Below are 20,589 nucleotides of genomic sequence, written 5' to 3'. Positions count from 1 at the left end.
AGGTTTTAAACATACCTGATACTCATGCAGCTTCATTGCGAACATATTTTCGAGCGTGAAACGTGCCGGTGCCATATCGAAGTACTGACCCGTCTTCTCCATCAACTGATTCCAATGGCGTTCGCGTAAGGCCTCGTTCTTAAGACTGACCATTAACGGTACAGTATTCTTGAATTGTTTCATGCTCAATTCGAGCATCATGCCAGAGGGTAACATGCGTACCTGGTTGAGTTGAAAGGTTATGTGAGTTTTGTTTATTGATTATAGAGTTTAAAATCTGTCTGAAAATAGCTCTTCACTTCTATTCGCAAATCCTTAAAAGTCGTCTGAGCTCTTTCGCTAACCCTGTAGCTGAGTCAGAAGACAGATAGTTTCTCGCCTTGGAGTTAGTCTCAGAATTTAGCTCAAATATAGTCAAGAGCTACATCAAATCGTTGTCGTTTTCTCTTGTAGTCTTAAGATCCATTAATTGGGAAGAGAAGATCCCAATTCCAAACCTCGAAAATATTTGATATTTCAAATATGTTGCCCCAGATTACTTATAATAAAGGAACTCTCCAAAGAGCAGAAATCTGATTTTGGATTCCCAATGATACCAACTAATTTTCTCGTAGTTTTTTTAAATACAAAATTGTCTCTCGACAATTTTAAATACAAAATTGGTTTTAATTTAAAATACTAAACCAAAGTTTTATTGTATCCCTTCGAAACTTGCATGCCAGCAATAATCCACATACATGAATTTGTTGAACCCTTTCCGAAATTTATGTGGTGTAATTTTCTATCAGCACGCGCAATTGTCCAAATGCATATTTCAATTATGCCAAACCAATCTCGAAATGGTCAATCACAAATTGCTCAGCGCGCACACAACGCATCAGCCCAGAGCGCAGAGCGGATGGACTCGTTATTAGCCTGACTAAATTAGGCCACTGCCTGCCAATAAATAATCAACAACGCAGTGCTTATCGCTGGCAGCTGACAAGCGGCTCACGCCTTACACTTCACCGCGCACACACACACACACCAACTACGCTTATCCACCAACGATCAACGCTGGAGCGTTGTAGCTAATGCAATGATGCGGACTTTATGCATCGAAGTCAGCTAGTTGGACAGCCCCAACTCAATTTCACTTGCATCCACACAAATCAACCGCAACTAAAATGCAAATCAATTTGAACGAAATTAAAATAATCAAAATATCGGCAATAACAAAAGGGCAGCTGCGACAACAGCAGTTGGACCCGGCTCGGACGAGCGGCTGCTCAGGCGCGAACTGCTGACCGCCACATTTGCAATGTTTGACATGTTGCGGTTTGCCATTGCTATTTGTTATTGGCTCTAAGGTCTTTGTTGTTGCTGTTCTATGTGGACCAACAACAACAACTATCGGCAGTGCCATTATGAGTGCCGGCCGCCGTGGGACTTTCATATGATTACCAACATATGCAATGAGCGCCAACCATACCCACCGCTCAGTGGCCGGTATTAGGCAATTGTATGCCTAAATTAACATTTTTGGCGTCGCGGTCCTGCCGCTTACCCCTCGTAGTGGTGCGTTGACCCCAACATTGATGTTGGTATTTTTGGAAGCGTCGCTGCAGCGCTCGAAATGCGATTTATTGCGCCCACGAGTTCTATGAAATTTTGAAAACAACTCGCTGTGGGGAGTTCGATTACGCCTCGCGCCTAGGACTGCATATACATATATCCATGGCACATGTGTGGATGCGTTCATGCTGGTGCTTGGTCAGAGTTGTCATAATTCACGCTGACAATGCTAAGCTCACCAACCACAAGCATACATTGCCGGCCGTTAGGCGTGCGATGAGCAGGGTAAGGGTTCCGGTAAGTATTGCATTGCGACTGGCAACAGCTGTATGGGCTCGACCTTAGCGGCTGTGCAAACAACATGCAATTCCAACGGTTTGCGGATGGCATTGATTGTGTGCAACAACTAGGATATGTTTAGTGTATGGTATTGCCGAAGTGCTTTAATTACATTTACCAGCATATAGAATAGGCATGTTAGTGCACATGAGTATGCTTGTTTATTTACAAGTGACATATCGGCGTGAAATTCAATGCATAACAATTAGCTAAGAGATCTGCAGATATGGATATGGATAGTGCCTTCCAATTAAAAAGGAAAATATTATATTAGATTTTCGTGGCAAAGGCTATTAGTTGACAACTATACTGGGGACTTCTGCCGCGTTTAAATCTGATTAATTGTTGAGGGTTGAGACAAACTGAAGTATTTTTCTATCGACTGTGGCCCTGACCTGTGTACTGTGGAATAAAATGGACAATTATAAGTTGGTATAAACCTCGTATGGACAAAACGGACACCCAGAAACTGGTATGGAACCACCTTCCAACGTCAAGCCCGTTGAAACCGACCAGTCGATCCCGATGGTTTAATTTTTCCATTTCGAAAACCGATGGTAGTTCGAAAATCGAAGAATGGAATCTTATAATAGTTGTAGGCTCCAGAAAAATCGATCTAAACGTCTCTAGACAAACAGTCCGACTATTGTTTTCACTAAGGAACACTTAACATCGGAACTAGTTTACATATATAAAAGTTCACTTCAAAAGAACATACACTCCACCTTAAAATGAATAATGTCACACCAAAATGAACAAACATTATCTGAAGTACGAGTATATCTCTACTATCTCACTCGCCTCGAAAGTCAGTCATGTGGCAAAATCCAAAGTCTAAACTACTCATATCACACGCAGAAGAAAAACGGCAAGAAAGCAGCAACAAAAAATAGAAAAACGCAAAATAAAAAAAAAACTTTCGACTTGCTGAAATTTATGCATAATAGAAATTTTATGACTTCGGAATTTGTTTGGCTTGTGCAATTAAAAAATATTTCCGTCGTACAACAAAGTGCGGAAAGTTCAAGCGGAAACTGCTAGTAAAGTGCCATAAAACTTGTTAGGAAAGTAAATAAATCAATTTGTCATAATCAGCAGAAAGAAAGTGGAAATTGTGTCACTGCGTAGAGCTGCCATCGCCAGCGCTGCTGCTGCAGCTTGAGCTGGGGAGCGAGAGTTTCTTTATTTTTGGCAAAATTGCAACAACAACGGCACACAACACCTGCAAAAGCAAAATCAAGAGACAGAGCAGTGTGGCGCTTGTTGAAAACAAAATTACGCGTCCACATTGTAGATGAAGACACAAGAATGAAACAATCAAGCGGCGGAATGGGCCATTGAAACAACTTATAGAGGGTGAGGCATTTTGTGATGTTGAGAAATAATATCTGCAGAGAAGACAGCTAGAGACAGATTTTCCTTTAATCAGAAACTTAAGTATTTTATTGTAGGAAGGGGATAAATGCCGATTTCTACTCTATGAAAACATTTTCAGTACAGGTTGGAATCTTTTCAGGAAACTTTCAAAGTTTAGAACAAGCCTCCGATCTGATCATATAAGCTAGATGCTTGGGAACTATGATCACAATGAAGCGTGCCATCATTCGGGTGAATAGCATCAAACTGTAGACACTTTGCGGCATCGGACGAAAATACTCGAGAACCTCCGCTTTTCTTGCTTCTGGGTTATACAGAAACCAGAATTGTCTTTAAAGTGTATTTAAAGATGGGGGATCTTTACAGGAACTATATATTTTTTTAGAAAGGAGTAATGTTGGAGAAAAATGTAACCATTTCATTATTATTTTAACCACAGTTCTGTCGAAATTCGATAAGAGTATCTAAAATAGCGATCCAAACCTTCTTGTAGTGAGACATATAAAGCCAAACTATATATTATTCGGTATTACTGAGCGAGAGTGTTGATATTATTGACTTTAAATTTTACCGAAGTTATTTTAAAATCATTCCAAACTCCTTTAACTTAATTCTAATTCAACAAAATGTTAAACCCTGTATACACCCATACAATTAAACTCTAACTAATTCCGCCAGTGGAAACCATTCAAGCAAACTAATTAGGAAACTTTCAACACTCAAGCAGAAATTGACTTGCTCTCCGCATACTGTAAACACATACATACATACCTGTTTTGGTAGTTTGCGAAACTCTTTCATGTAACTTTCGATGCCATCCGTGAGTATTTGTGGATCTAAATCGGCCCATAGTGTCTTCGACCAAACTTCTCGGCCGGTCTTGTAGGCTTTGTACAGTTTGTAGACCTGTGTATAGGCGTAAGAATAGTAAAATGCACCGAGAGAGCGGCGGCGAGTTAATAAAAGTTCGTAAAACTATAAAGTTAATAAAAAATTAAGCAAACTATTGTGTAAAACTATTCACAGCAACCAATCACGCGGGCACCTTCGGGGCCAGCAAAGTGGCACAATGCAAATTAATTAAAAAATTAAATTGTTTGCCTGACGATTGGATTTGAAGGCACACGAAGGTTATTGGTTTGGGCGCTAAGCGACGCTGCTTGTCGTTGCGGACTGATGAGCTGTGTGCGTTAATAGAGATTGATGATATTTGAATGATGCGCTGTGGACTTACCAATATCATGCCGTCGTAGTCGGTCTTGATTCTTGAGAAGTCATTGTAATCGGCCATCGGCATGTCGAAAAGTTTCTCCGCATTGGCTGTATGAGCGCATGCGATGAAAAGCGGTGGAAGTAGTTGAGAGTGCGGGTCAATTGTCCAATATAATCATCGGCGTTGGTTGATTGGTTAAAGAGAGAAAAGAAAAACTTTGTTAATACAATAATAACTAATGCAAAGCAAAGACCGCTGAGGCGCATGGTACACGAAGAATATCGCGCCTCCGCGAGTTTGCTGAATTTGCAAAAGTAAACAGTTAGTTGTGCGAAATTAACAGTGAACACAAACAAACTGTACCAAAATTACAAAATCCGCGAGTTTTTCTCTGGTACTTACACAATTCAATGCGCCGCTCTTCGTATTTATTCAATTTGGCACCGTAAAAGTCCATCAACTTGCTGCCTTTGTCCAAGTCGGGTCCGACCGAGCCGGGCCCATTCTCCTCAAAGTCTCTGATGAACTCCTCCAGCTAGTGGTGAGGGGATACGAAATGAATGAACGGTCAAATATGCGCGTAAATGCAAATTAATGCAGCTCTCAATTGAGTGCAGGGGAGTGTGGAGTGGAGTTGGGTAGTGTTGGATTTGGTAAATGAGCGGTTTAGTGAAAGAGTCCAGAGTCTAAAATGAGCTGCGGCAAAGCAAATAATTGTAGTAGGTCAAATTGTGTGAGACTATTATTTGCTTTGCTCTGCGTTTTTGTTGTAAGTTGGACTAATTTGCGCAGGTAGCTGTGTAATCAGCAGAGTTTGAAGTGGTATTACAAAGGTTTTATGGTTTTGTTTGGGAAGGGAAACGGAACTAAGAGTGGTTAAAACAAAAGATGTGTGTTTGGAATACAAATTAACGTTTACTTGAATTATCATAATCAGTAGTTAGAAGAATGTAAATTAAAAAAGTAAATAAAACAAATTCCACCGAATTACACGAGTTCTGATATTAAAAACCAAAAATAATCATGAGTAGGAGAGTAAAAAACTATTTCAATTTGTCCAGTGGACAATGTCCTCCTTTAAGATACGACACTAAGGTTTCGGGTAGATCTATATTGAGTTAAAGTCTTAAATTATCATATAAAAAGTTAGTTTTTATAGTTGTATCCGTTATCTAGACCATGTTTGGAAAATGAAAAATTAATTGTTATCGAGGTAATCTGATGGGAGGCCTACGAAACGAGTCGAACGTAGGAAGAAGGGTGTTAGATGAGTAGGTTAAATTGGTCATACAAATGGGCATTTAGTATAACATGGAGAGTCTTCTTTCGTAAGGAAACTTGAGTTCTTTTTGTACAATAAGTACTTGTTTGTTTCCAAGAGAGAGACTCTAAAAAGGTCTTATTGATGTCGCTGCGAATTGTGTTCTCTAAAACTATCCGCGTCTGAAGTTTTCTTACTATGGTCTTGTTCGTATTGTTGTAAAAATAACCTCATGATATTCCTGAAAGGTAGTTCCACTTCAAGAGGATGTCTGCAAGAATGAAATCGTCGAAAACACTTTTGAACGATATTCTTCAATTCTATTCTTATATTATATTTGTAGGTTATTGTTTCTAATCTTGACAGCTGGAATTTTCAAAATTCCAGAATCCTCAGGGCTTATTTCTTTTAGACATATTTTTTAAGAAGTTCCATAAGTCGTTCTCAGAACGACTTTTAATTATCACGGAATCCCACTTGAAGAGTTGTTATGAGGCGCGCAGAAATGATTTTTGGCATAATTCCAGCTTTCCCCGGACTTTGCATGGTTTTATGGAATACGCTAACAAATGAAATCCTTGTTTCAATAGGCACGTCTATGTAACTGGGAAGACCTTGAAAATAAATACGGACTACGACCTTGCCTATTTGTTGAATACTCCTATAATTTGGAATAGCTGCTACAACATTTTGAGAATGGGACAACTGCTAAGTTCTCGAACTTTGGACCCCGATACTTGAAACCTGTGAAATGTTAGAAAATCGTATTTAATTCCTATAAATAATTTGTGTAACATTACAAATTTTTTAAAAGCACCATTGTCACCTACAATTTGTGAGCACCGCACACATTCATTGCTGATCAAACATTTACTTATGAGTCTGTCTTTGCAACAGTAAAATCTAAATTTTATGCCGATGACAAAAAGCGAAGTTGGCCATTTCCGCCAATGCCACCAACACACGACCAGCAACAGCAACAATAAAAGAAGCCATAACAACGGTAATGGCAATAGAAACAGTAACAACAACAGGCAACTGGCAACAGCCAACGGCTTATTGTCGCTTTTAATTCGCATAATAAACACTTCAATTTAATTCGTTTTCTTGGTTTGTTAGCGCAAGCCTCATGGTTTCTACGCTACGCAGCCGATGAAGGAGAAGAAGGGAGAGAAGATAGGAAGCGGAGCGAGAAGCAGAGTGAAGCGACGGCCGGATGCGCAAATGAAACGAATGAAGCACATAAAATGCATGCCGGCAGACAAAAGTGGCGAAGTGAAAACGTAAAACGCATAATACCAATGAACGGGAACGCACACAAACACCCACACACACACACATAAACATTTGTAGAGCTGACAGCAACGACACAAGACAGCGTTGTCGATAGACGGATGCTGAGCAAATGAGAGCGACAGGATGCAAGCGGCAAGCGATGAGCAAATGTGTTCGGCTGCTGAGGCGAAGGCGCGCTTGCAGTGCCGGAGACGTGCCTGGTGCATATGGCATGAGTTGGAGAGAAGAAAGAGAGGGGTGTAATCCGTACTATTGTAGTTGCGCGCCATGAAGTGCTTACTGTTATATAATAGACAATAATAGTGACAGCAGCAGGCAGCCGCAAGAGTTGAGCGCGCCTGACTTGGTTGGGCAGCACGTCTGACAGCCGACTGTGGGTGGCATGACGCCACATTTTGTGTGCGTATATATCCAAATAAATACCTACGGTATGCTTGTAGTTATGTCATATGGCACGCAGAGACGCTCATTGGATATTCGTAGATATTCGTTAAAATGGCAGCGCTAGAGAAAATCCAATTAAATTCGCATTGAAAGCGGAAGCAATAATGGAATAACAAAAATTCAAGAATGAAAAAAAAAAAACTTAAGAAGAATGAAATGAATGGAAATGTGAAAGCCAACGAGTGAGCACAAGAAGAAGTGCATGATAAGTAGATGGGGAGAAGATAATGCAACGCCGATATACTGATGATTGTTCCATATAATCATATAAGAAGAACTGTTAAACGATTGACATTTGGAAGTGAAGGCTGGTGTATAATATATATTTGCTACTTCAGTCCACAAAAAGGATGGATTGCGCAAGCCAGGTGTACTTTTTATAAGATAGTTGTCTAAATATATCACCTTCTATTTTAGGTTTTTAACTTTTGTCGTTTCTCTCACTCTACTCTCTTGTTTATGCTCTGTCCGCTTGTCTCTTATTGTTTAGACTAAAGTGATATCTCTTTCTCTCTCTTCTTCTCTCTCTACTTGCAGAAAGTATTTTATTTAAAGGAGTTGCTCGATCGATTCGATATTTTCCAAGTTTTAATAAGCTGAGAGTTTTGATATTATGGAGACTCAGATGGAGACTCCCCAACTTCTACTGAAATATAATATAGAGATTGATCTGAGTATTAAGATATTATAATATATATTTTAAATTTTCAATTTCGATCGGAATTTAGCTATAAGGCGTGAATGGTACCTGAAGTAATTATTATATGTGATTTCTCCAATTTTACGTTTCTGGGAGAAAAAAAAATATGGTCATGAAAATATTTAAATGCAGTATGTATAATCCCAAATACGATACACTGATATCTTTAGGTAATCATAAAATCATAAAAATAATTGCACACAGCGCACACACTGGTAATCTTACCTCTTCCCAGAATGATGAGATTTCCACGGCCGTCATATCGGCGAATTTCTGCTTAATTGGTTGCACCTTATCCAAACGGAAGAGCGATGAGCGGAAGAGACGATTCCAACGTTTCTCCAGGTGATGGGCCATCAGCAAGTCGTCAAAGTTGAACTATGTATATTTTAAACCACAATAACGGTAGCAGCAATAACAACAGCAACAACCACACCAGCAATAATAATAAGCAGCATGTTGTAATAAAATATTTATAACGGTGGTTCGTGGTGGTTGTTGGTTGGCGAACGTTGAATTTTAGGTATTTCGTTTGAGCACCATGTGGGTAACATTGGCGTAAATATTCCATAATTGTGGTAAGTGCGAAGGGAGCCGAGTTGTTGCAGGTAGTTTGAGGGTATGGAAAGAAAATAAATTGAAGTTGTATATATATATATATATATATATATATATATTTAAAAGAAATTCAAGTATTTAACTTTTGTTGCAGAAAATAAGTGAAAGCTGATGCAAAGCTGGGAGTCAATATTCATATTTGACTTAATAGTAGATACATTCGTATGTATATTTTGGTTTCTCATCACGAAAATAGCTTATCTTACTTTTGGGAGAATATCTAAATTATAATAGTTGAGGGATGTTTTATAGTTTTTTTTTTCAAATTAATATTTTACAGTTTGTCAATATGATCAATAACGTCAGTAGTTGTAGTTCTTTTAATACCTATTGGAGAAAATAATTTATTTTGACTAAGCCAGGGGAGAAGGCCTTTTTTGAAACTTTTGAATTAGTCCGTTTTGTCGAGTAAGTGTGGAAAGAAGAGACCTTTGCCTAATGAGAACAAAATTGGCTATTTTTGGGTTAGGTTATGTTAAACAGCTAAAATCTCCATATTTTATTATGCTGGCACCTCCTATTATAAATAGAGCCTTAATCTCGCGAAAGCTGGACAGCGAAGGAGAAAATGGTTTGATGTTTCAATCTTGTCTTCCTCTATACAACATTGGCAACTTGCATCCTTCAGGATTTTTAGTCTCACGTCATGTGAGCCCTATGAACAGTTTTCAGTAAGGATTCCTACCTTTACAGAAATATGAGGCTTCTGAGGCTTGCTGAGGACAACTTTTGGATTAAAACGGGTGAAATTGATCCTAGATTTTATCAAGGATTGCATTTATAGCATTGCTGCTTGTGTTCTATTGGACATTATTTTTTTTATTATTAAGTTTTTACAATTTTACCCGCACTACTTTATGGTTCTAAATGAATCCAAAAAGACCGATAGCAAGAAGCAATAATGAGCTAACCGTTGAACCTTTAAAACTATAATGAACTAAATTAAATAAATTTACGAAATAATATAACACATTTGGATCAATTCGAAAAACAATCAACAAAATTTTGATTTTTTCACGAATCTACGAAAACCTCCAATCTCAATGTTACTTAATAATTGCAAGCATCAAATACTTGCACTAACTAATAAACTCAAAGTAAATACTAAACTCAGCTATTTTCAATAACAAAAACATTCGCAAGCATTCTAAATACAAGCACTAACATATCGTGTTGTAAATTCTAATAAATTTTTGGGATTTTCATCGAAAAAATGCAAACATTTTGGCCCGTTTGTGCATTGGCCAACAGTACTTTCGGTGAGTTTATGCGCTGCTTTGTACATTAATTTCTATAAAATGCTAGTTAATTCCGTCTGCTGAACGCTAAACTGAAGCTGGAGCTGAGGATATATGTGTGCCACCTGCCATTAGGAGCCAGTGCATGCAAAGCTTTAGTTTGGCCAAAGACCAATAGTAAATGAATGAATGGGTGTGGAAAAGCTTTTGCAAAGGTATTGAAATTTACATAGAAATTTGTTCATGCAGCGCGGGTGGTGGTGAATACAACATTGATTTTTGGGGGTGGAAAGGGTTGAAGTGCATGCGAAGCAAGCCAAATTTAGTATTTGTAAGAATTTGCATGTGTTCACATACACTGATGTATATATGTATATATATATATATGTATATATATATAGACATGTGTATGTATGTGTTTGTATATTTAAGGTAGCCACTGCTCAGTGGTCAGTCGTTTGGGAAATTTCTAGTTGCTGCTGCTGCTTCAACATACTGGCGCTGTCTGCAGTGCAAATACTGGAGCGACTTTCGAAAGGATTTTCGAAAAATCCTTATTTGAATATACCAAAAATACAGCAAAAAAAACATAAGGAATTGTATTACGGCAGCCAGTTATTGTTGTCGTTCGTCCAGGCGGGTGACTACCACATCATTTTGCCAGCCACTGCCAAAGTGGAATCACAAGCACACACACACAGACACACACAGATCTCTCTAAGCATTTGCATGTATAAATAAAGCGAAGCTTTTGTAGTTTAGTTGAGTCAAACTCCAGCCAGCCTGCAGTGAACAGTTAGTGGTGGGCGTACACATACATGTATGTTGCAGCGCCAACTACAAACGCCAACTATAAACGCCTGTATGAGGGTGTGTGCGTGCGTGCGTATGTGTTTGCCGGCATGTGGGCGCGTTTGTTGGCACACATGTGGACTTGCATAAATTTTCATTTTACTTAAATTCAAATGCTTTCGGTCAACAGCGTCGTGTAACTGAGCTTTTGCCTAAAAAAGCCAGAGACTCACAGCACACGGAAGTGTATTTGTGTGTGTGCGTGTTAGAGCTCTAACTCGCATGTGACGAAATATGAAATCTCAACGCAAATGCGCTTGGTTTGTGAGGTCACTTAAATAATATTTCCACAGTTTATAGAGAGAGTCTTTTGAGTATGCTTTTAAATTGTCGCCGAATATTTTGGTCAAAGCGGTCAGCGGTAGCTTTAGTGCTAGCGGGTTATGGTCGCCGAAACAGAAGTGGGTCACATGGTAGCGAGCAATTTTGAATTATTTCTAAGATACTAATGAAATATAATTAATAGTCAAAAATTAAAAAAATCATTAAAATTAGGTTTCTTACCTTGATATTATGCTCGGCCAGCACCGTATATGTTTCCTGCAACTCGTGTATGCGCTGCTCGTAGGTTAGCGTTTTAGTTTGTATGGTGGAGATGGTCTGCATAACCAGCTTGAAGTCCGCCAATTCTTTTGTGGTCATATCCAAGTTAAAGCGTAGCTCCTGTAAGTTGAGAGATTTCGAAATTTTAATTTAGTTCTTTAAATAATGCTAAATAAATTATAACCATATGGACGGTAATGAAATCGTTAGTGAGGAATAAAACTTGAGTTATTTGATAATTTTGGTATACAAATAGTTGAGAGCATAGTTTTCACAACTGATTTTAAGATCTATAATTAAATTGCAAATAAAATTTTAAAGGTGAATTGGAGTGTAAGGGTTAGTGCCAGGACTTTAAGGGTAAAAATATTGCCTTCTAACCTGCTGGTTACATGGTTTCATCAAAAATTCTTTCAAAATCGATGATAATATTCGTAACATATATCGATGATATGTAGCTTTAGTCTAGTCAATTACTAAATCTACATAAGTCAACATGAAATCAATTAGCTTGGGTTGATATTTATGGTAATTTTTACTCTTCTTTGAGAAAAAATTATTTTATAATGAATTTAAAAAAAAATTTAGAAAAAGTAGATTGAGCTCGGTAGTCGACTATATAACATATTTAAGTCCTAAAATAAATATAATTGGTAATAAGATGCTACTCTATTACTATAAGGGCCAGAAAAACTTAAGTTTAGATTTTTATCCAAGAGCGGTTAACTCTGAAAATATTTTATGGCACAATACTAGTCTCAACTCGGCGGCATGACTTAAAATTATTCGAAGAATGTCCCTACAACAACAACAACAATGGCAACGAGCCAAATTTTTATTGAATAAACACGAAGAACGTTGATCTAAACTTATAAATATGCAAAATATTCTATATTATAAAGCTCAATGTTTCTTCTCTCATTAGACAATCTAAAATCTATAAAGCAATGAAAGATTCACTAACAGCTAATATTCAAACAAAATTAGGTGCTAAAATGCAGTCGCAAACATTTTGCATACTCTAAAGTCCCTCTAAAAAGTACTTCAATACTCTCGACACATCACTTCGATATTAGTTTTTTGGTATCTACGTATAGCCAACAGCTATGTATTAGGCTACAAACTTAAGAAATTTTTCCATACATAAGTAACACAACTGACTTTTATGACTCATTTACCACAACCATAAAGTAAAAAGTCTACGCCAAGCATTGCCAGTTGGTCATTACTTGCAGTACACTACAAGACCCAATAGGAAAATTCTCTCGAACTTACTTTGATTTCATTACGCAACTTAAGAATATTCTGCGCTGTCCGCTTGGCCAACAACTCTCCCAGTATTGTGCGCCATTGCTGGGCATGCTGAGAGATGCTGTCCATTAGCTTCTTCAGATTTATGCGTATGCTTTTGGTATTCCAATAGGGTGGCATCAGCTGGATCTCCTCTATGATATTGGCGAAGAATGTAAATTTCTCATCGAGTATGACCAGCGGCATGCCACGATTAATAAATTTCTCAGCAATGGCATGCTTATCGAAGGCCCACAAATAAAAGTACTGTTTGAATCTGTAAAATGAGAGGAAGAGAGAGAGAGAGAAAAAGGGAGGAAGAGAGGAAGAGAGAATGGAAGATAATGAGCGAGAGAGGGATAAAGAGAAAAAGAGAGATAGAGGATTATGAGGGATTTGCAATTTAAATATCATATAAGTCAACCATATTTACTTGGCTATAATAGTCTTGCATTCGTATACCAAAGCCGTGGAGACCTCTTGTACCCGCACTACCAAATGGCTGATGTCACGAACCTTTGATGAGAAATTTATTTATTGTTGCAACCAAAACGAAGAAAGTTTAACTCACCTTAATCACGTCCTCATAGAATGTAAATATGTACTTGTCGCCGTATTCATCGTTAATCGGCGGACAAGGCAAGCATGTGCCATCCATCCAGCGTGTGTAGATGTGAATGCTTTATAATGTTGAAGACTCTTAACATCACTCTTTATTTATATAATTATTTTATGCTCACCGATCGAGATAATCCTTGGCCGCTTGCAGCATTATATTCTGCATTTCCGAAGCCGTCGGCTCCAGTACGATCTCGGACATCAGCATGACGGCATTCACTTCAAACATCGGCACGTTACTGAGCAAACGCTCGATGTAGCATTTAAGATTTTGGTAAGCGTTGCTACAATCAAAAAAGCAATAAATTATAAAGCGAAGACTACATTAATAGTTGAGTATACTCACTCCAAAATACACTGATACGTCATTTGCTCCCAATAGGTGTAATAACCACGCATCTTCTCCGAGCGCCCCGTAAACGTACCCAATACAAGACTCTCGAGCTTCACCAGCACCGGTCCGATGGAGTTGTACAGCCGTTTCATGTGCGAACATTTTTCGTTGCGCGATTGTTCCAGCTTCTCGAAATAACCTTGGAAATGATACATATCCTTGCCGCATTCTTTTTCCTGTTGTGTCAGCTCGGCTTCCTCTTCTTTCAATTGTATAATTTTCACTGATGGAATTTTAGGCGCTTTCTCCGTATCGGTACCATCACTAGAGGTTTGTTGTGCTTCGACTGAACTGGATTCGTGTGTGAATTGTACATCGGGTGCTTTCGCCACACGATCCAAACCGGTACGATCGTGTATATCGAAGAGATTGAATTGTTTGATGCGATCGATGCGACTTTTAATATCCAAACGTATGAAATTGATTTGCGACACAATCGAGATGAGTTTGCGTATGAGCGTGTTGACTGAGTCGCAGAATTTCAGAATATTGAATGACTGCCATGTGTAGCGACCGATGCCGGTTTGTATGACTATCTCGGTTTCGTAGAGATGATCGCGTAAGAAATTAACCTATTTAGGTAATGAAAAAAGAGTTGTCGTTATTACAACGAACTTATTGTTAAGTCAGATGGATCAATGAGTGGTTCCCCAATTTGGTATTAATGTGCTAAAAGATAAGAAGCAGAAGCAGGAGGCAGGGAAAAGTGAAATACGAGCGAACTTCTTGTGCTGAAAACAGTCGATAACAGGCGAATAATGTAAGAAAACTGATAAGAAAGTGATCGGATTAATCCATATCGCCATGCTCACTGCAACAGTCAATGAGTGCAATATTATCCGACCATCGATCTATTCATCTACATCCAAAATTGTAGAGACGCGATTGGATGAAGTTCGTGACGTATTAAATTGTAGATTGAAAGGGATTAGCGAAGCCCGATTTCTTGGGTTTCGATTTCTAAATTTTATGTTCCTCCAAAGTTCATTGCGTAAAAGTAAATTTGGTCTGTAGTTTTTAACCCTCAGTTAAGATCTTCATATAATTATATTAGTTAATTGTATGAGGATAATGCAAGATGAAGCTTGGTCTAAACTTTAGCAAAATTCCTGGGAAGTTTAAGAGTCTTTTCAAATGATTAACCTAATTCGTGTTACACGTGTTTGGAACTTCGTTAAGTGAATCACTCTCAGATTTTAATCATATATGTATATATTTCTGTGTGACTTTGTCGTATTGATCAGTTACTTCTACCTTACCTCCGACAACACCAAACTATCAATGAGAGCATTGTATCTATCCGTGAAACTGGCCACGGCCTCGTAGTCATTAAAAAGCATCTCCTTCTTCATAATGGCAGTGCGTAGTGCATTAGGTAACAAATAGCCGAAATGTTCAAATTGCTGACCTTCGAACATGATCTCGAAAATTTCTGTTATGGAGCAGAATTTATTTTATTTTTAATATTGATTATTTAAGAATTCAATATGTAAACAACTTAAATATTTTGGAAAACAGCTGGCAACGCTGAATTTTATATTACGGATTTCCTTGATAAGTAAGCTTCGTGTTTTAGAATTCCTTTTAATTAATTGTAATATATTCAATATAAATATCTACTTATATAACTTGCATGCCTCTTACCATTTCAACAAATAATACTTCATTCAATTTAAATTACGCTTAAGAACTTACCACGTGTTAGATTCACACGAAATTGCAAATCGAATTCAATTAGTATGCGATCGCCAACCAACTCACGCCATGTGGGCAAACCATCCTGCATTTCGGCGCGTATAAGCACTGAGGAGGGTAGTAGAGAGTTAGTGATATTATTCAGCCATAATAAGAGTAGGCCCTAATCTGCATATGTATATATAGCTATATAGCTATATTAGAATATATATTTTTCACTTAGTCAAAACGAAAAGTAATCTACGCTAATATGCGCTAACGAAATTACCCCACGCGCAACATTTGATGCGGCTAATAAAAGCAGTGAAGCATTTATGCCATGAGACGCTGCGTGTCTACATCTTTAGCTAGAGCTAAGCATAACGCTTTGAACTCGGCGCCAGTGTCAAATTTACTTTTAAAAAATTGTTGGGGTAATGGTACGCAACGCAGCTATTTGCGGATATTCAATATGCTTGACTGGCTGGCTGAGGTTATTAATTGAAGAGTGAGGGTGTGGCTGCTGGGTGTGGCTGTGCGGCTGAAGCAGCAGAACACACGATTTGCGATTAGCATCAATTCTTTTATAGTCGGGCTTTCTTAAGTTTTCCTTTATAAAAATCAAATAATCTCACAAATTCAGATTTTAAAAGCCTCACTAACAACAACAGCAACAACTACAGTAGCGCTTTATAATCAAATTGAATTCACGTTGAAGGACACATCTTTTGTCGAGTATTAAATGACTTGCTTGCTGTTTTTTTCGCCCGCACTTTTTAAAATATGTAAACGCTAAAGCTTGAGCAGCTGAAACGAGTGGCTCATTCAAGTACTGCTTTCAGTGTCCATAGTGTAATTGAAGCACAATTTTCATTACGTCGCTTTATCGCCGCTTGGACTTTGCTTGACGCTTTAACGCTGTCACCCTTCCCGCACTGCAACGAAACGTTGTGCAATCGCGATAAGTACCAAAAATGATTGCCTACATTAAGGCGCTGAAGAAGTGCAAATAAAATAAATGCGATTTTTTTTTGTTTTGAGTGAGAATTTAGTATTCACAGATAACTCATACGCCGTGTCACACTCACTATGGTGGTTAATAGTGAGTTTATTGAAAAATTCTGCTATTCGTCCATCATCAACTTGGCAATTTTTAGTTATATTTGTGGTGAAGTGATTTATGTGGTACTTCAGGTGCTTCACGGATTTATGCTTCATGGGAGCACTCGATTGCAAATTTGTGTAGCAATGCGAGATAATAAAAATAATAATAGAGTTGTTTTAGCTCTTATAGTCACAGTGATATATATAAAAGTGTGATTTAATATTTATATATTCTTTTTTGGCACTATTAGCAATAATAATTTCTTATTTATATCAGATTTTAGAGCTCGGGTATTGCATATATTTTTCATAAGATGAGTTGGTGACATTTAATATAAAAAGAGCTGAACATTATGCTTACTGAAGGTAGACAAGACCTCAAGAGGTGAATATGACTTGCTCAAGTCCCGAAGGAAGTTAAATATCTGTCAGATGTATTTAACTACATATGCTTATTCCTATAGACCGGAAGAAACGACAATAAGGAGGAACTTAGAAGCGTCCCAGCTTTTTGAAAAGTTAATTTCTAGTTTAATCAGCAGCCAAAATACTCACATTCACACATTTTCAAACAGTTTTTATCCTTTTCACTAGGATTTTTCTTTGGTTTAACTGCTTTTATAAAAGCTCTCGCTTTTTGTATGTGTATATCCTCCTTACGCGGGCGACACATCAACCATTGTACGAGCGTTGCGAATATGGTAAATTTGGTAATTTTGCGTACGAAACCCGGGTCAGTATTCTCTGATTGCTGCAATTGCTGGCCTTCGTTATCTTCAGTTTTCTGAAATAAGAAAATATATAAGAAGAAACATACAATGTTTATATATGTATGATGACCCTCATAGTTTTGGCTGTTCTACAATTTATGCTATCATTCTGTAGTCTAACTGCAAAATAGCTGATTGGCTTGCGAAAGCTTTTAGCAGTTTCTAACAGTTTTAATATATTGTCTTAAAATCTTAACGTTAAGTTCTTTTTATATGTACATACATTGGCATAGTTTAAAATGGGAGTGTAGTGTTGATATACACTTCTCTTTATACTTACTCTGCGCACTGAACGTAGCGTTTCCTGAGACTCCGAGAGATACTCCACTGAAAGAAAGTAGACAAAATATCATATTTTATTTTGAAATAGAGAAGAATCATTAAGCAATTGATAATGACTTAAGTCGTGATATTTCAACATTGAATATATACAAAAATGTTATAATGCTAAAAAACGTAGACAAACCTAACCTCAAATAACAAATATAAGCATTGCTGTACGATCGGTGTTCTATGTTTTTATTGATAAAAGCAGTATCTTAATCATATAATGCTTTACATAACTAAACAAGCTGATCCAGTATTAGATCCGCAAGTATAGCATATATTGTTTTTACTTACAAATCTTGGGATTGCAAATTCGAATGCATAAAATATTCTGGCGAAAGACCGCATTGACCATATAAGTGCCTTTCGCGGAATACCTGTCAAACATTTCCTTCTCGAACAAATACATTTTATTGACCAGCTCAAAATATTGCTTAAAAGCGCTGCGTTTGACATAACTGTTTTTCAAATTGGGCTCATCGGCCATCTAGAGAACGAATAAGCGCAAGAAGAAGAAGATATAAGAAATGAAGAAACACAACAACAATACGTAGTAACACATGAAGAAATGCTGAGCAGAGAGGCCTACAAATAAATAACGGTGTGTTAAACAAAACTGCAACAACAATAATAACAACAATAACGGCAACAATTTTAATTTCTTTGCACTTGGCAACGAAAACGGATATTAAAAAGTGCACACGCTTGGCAATGCCGCGAACAACAGCCAAAAAATACAGCGGCAGCTGTTGTAAGCATGCACCAAAAATACAAAAATAACAAAAAAATAACGGTAAAATAAAATAATAATGCGATTTCGAAAAACATAAAACATCAAAGGAGCGCGCCGAAGCAATTTGCAAAGTACAAAAGTACAGCAAATACAAATTGTCGGCAATAAATAACCGAAGCATTAAAGTGTATAAAATAAATGCAACAACAAATCGTGGCAATGTTGGCGCTGATGTGAGCACAGCACAAATAAACAACAAAACAAAAACACACACACACACATACTAAATAAATAAATAAAAAAAATGAAAAAGAAATGGCGAACAAAACAAGATTAAATGCAGCTAAGGAAAACAATAAAGGAAGGCTGTGTGGATGTGGATGCGGGGCCAGCAATGGCAGGAATTTTAAGTGGAATCAACAGCAATGCAATAGCAACAAAAACACTATCGAATGCCAGCTAGTGCTACTACAACAACATACTAGTGCTACGCGTACTCTAGCGGTAAACAAGAAACGTTTGCGCTACATAACAACAAGCGACCAGCAGCAGCAGCGGCGGCAACAAAAAAAACGGGTGTAAGCAAACTGAAATTGAAATTTCAATTAAACAAAAAATAAGAACAACAACAAAGCGCTAGTAGAATGAAAAAAAAAAAATAAATGAAAAGCTAAAAAACAGTGATAAAAGCATCAAATACAACAATAAACTGTGTGCGCTGCAGCATTGAATGCGCACATGCACACAAACTCGTATAACAAGCACACACCCATACAAACTTACATATCACACTCACACATATAAGGCGCATTCATATATAGTACACTCTCCAATGCCAAACACATACAGACTATGTTAGCAGAAACACCAAAGGCGACTGCCACAAAAACAAAATACAATACAAAACATGCAACATAAAAAAGAAGCAAAAAACAAAAGCAATAACAACACAAATAGCAACAACTAGTATTGTTCACACTGCATGTAAATGCCCACGAGCAATAATTGAACGTTTACCCTTTTGAATGCCAACACGGAGACTTTTAGTTTATTGGTCAACAGACGCGCCCACTGAATGCAGCCGATCCGGAATGGTTGATGCTTACCGATGGGTGGATTTTTGCGATTTTTCTGCAAAGCATAACACACAGTATATTAAGTGATAAAAATATGAATATATATACAAATACAAATATATGGCTCTGCATTTAAATTTAAGCAAATTAAAAAAAAAATGGGTTTCTATATTTTTTTTTAAGAATCGGGTTGAGATGACTGCTAGTGAAACCTTGATGTGACATCACGTGATCTGGGTGTTGTCAATGACCTGTAAACAAAAATATCACGGAACCTTGAAATGACCTCACGTGAACAGTGTGGGGTCATTGACCTGACTCAAAAATGTAAATAAAAATGTCACGTGACCTTCAATTGACATCACGTGATCTGTGCGGAGTCATTGACCTGTAAAAAAATATCACGTGATCTTGAAATGTCATCACGTGATCAGGGTGGGATTATTGACCTCATGGAGTAACCGGATATGATATTGCCGGAACCGGAAATTGGGCATCCGGAAACGCATATGGATAACGATATTGCCGGAACCGGAAATGGGGTGGCTGAATATTGGTTACTGAAACTGGAAATGGGGCATCCGCAAACGGAATGAGCCAACTGAAACAAGATATGGGATAACCGATGGAACCAGATGCGGGAATGATGTGCCGGAACCGTAAATGTAGCAACCGGAAATATTTTACCGGAAACGGATGTTCGATATAGAGCGGACGTCAAAATGACGGATGTGGAAATTGAACAGGAAACCTTCGGAAGCAGCGTCAGCTTCAGGGCTTAACATAAATGTTTCCTATTCATAGAAGACTTCGGTTTGTATCATATACGATTAATTTATGAGACCTCCGTTTCCTGTAATCGTTATTGATATTGGTGTAAAGTTTTATTCCGCTATATTTATCAGACACCAAAGACTAAAGGTTGTAATCAAGATTTAGCTCATTACAAATAAAATATAATTTCATGTTTGAATTTTCTTAATTTTACTTTTTTAAATGAACCCTTGCAAGAAACGGGAAGAACATACATATGTATGGGAGCGTGTATAAAAATTTATAACATTTGAAATGTTTGTTGTGCGAAGCCGGAGCGGTCGGCTAGTTAAATATAAAATTGTGCTCAATAATGTAGAATAATGATCTATAGCCTTGTGAGAGGGCTAACGCT

General features: G+C 37.6%; 1 protein-coding gene across 1 annotated transcript in view; it reads right to left on the bottom strand.

The window, feature by feature from the left end:
* Nucleotides 1-20,589, bottom strand: part of LOC105213298 (dynein axonemal heavy chain 10) — an 84,494-nt gene that overhangs the window by 55,708 nt on the left and 8,197 nt on the right. Inside the window, exons 11-27 of the mRNA XM_011186010.3 lie at nt 19,363-19,476; nt 17,907-18,099; nt 17,566-17,612; nt 17,071-17,299; nt 15,433-15,540; nt 14,997-15,169; nt 13,690-14,309; nt 13,466-13,627; nt 13,297-13,405; nt 13,159-13,241; nt 12,711-13,002; nt 11,397-11,555; nt 8,410-8,562; nt 4,886-5,018; nt 4,505-4,590; nt 4,042-4,176; nt 16-222 (exon numbers count right to left, since the gene is read on the bottom strand). Coding sequence (XP_011184312.3) covers nt 16-222; nt 4,042-4,176; nt 4,505-4,590; nt 4,886-5,018; nt 8,410-8,562; nt 11,397-11,555; nt 12,711-13,002; nt 13,159-13,241; nt 13,297-13,405; nt 13,466-13,627; nt 13,690-14,309; nt 14,997-15,169; nt 15,433-15,540; nt 17,071-17,299; nt 17,566-17,612; nt 17,907-18,099; nt 19,363-19,476 — 3,003 coding nt within the window. The remainder of the gene's footprint in view (nt 1-15; nt 223-4,041; nt 4,177-4,504; nt 4,591-4,885; nt 5,019-8,409; nt 8,563-11,396; nt 11,556-12,710; nt 13,003-13,158; nt 13,242-13,296; nt 13,406-13,465; nt 13,628-13,689; nt 14,310-14,996; nt 15,170-15,432; nt 15,541-17,070; nt 17,300-17,565; nt 17,613-17,906; nt 18,100-19,362; nt 19,477-20,589) is intronic.

Source organism: Zeugodacus cucurbitae, chromosome 2, assembly GCF_028554725.1.
Source record: "Zeugodacus cucurbitae isolate PBARC_wt_2022May chromosome 2, idZeuCucr1.2, whole genome shotgun sequence".
Lineage (NCBI taxonomy): Eukaryota > Metazoa > Arthropoda > Insecta > Diptera > Tephritidae > Zeugodacus > Zeugodacus cucurbitae.
The sequence above is the reverse complement of the archived record's forward strand: the minus strand, read 5'-3'. Positions and strand labels throughout refer to the sequence as shown.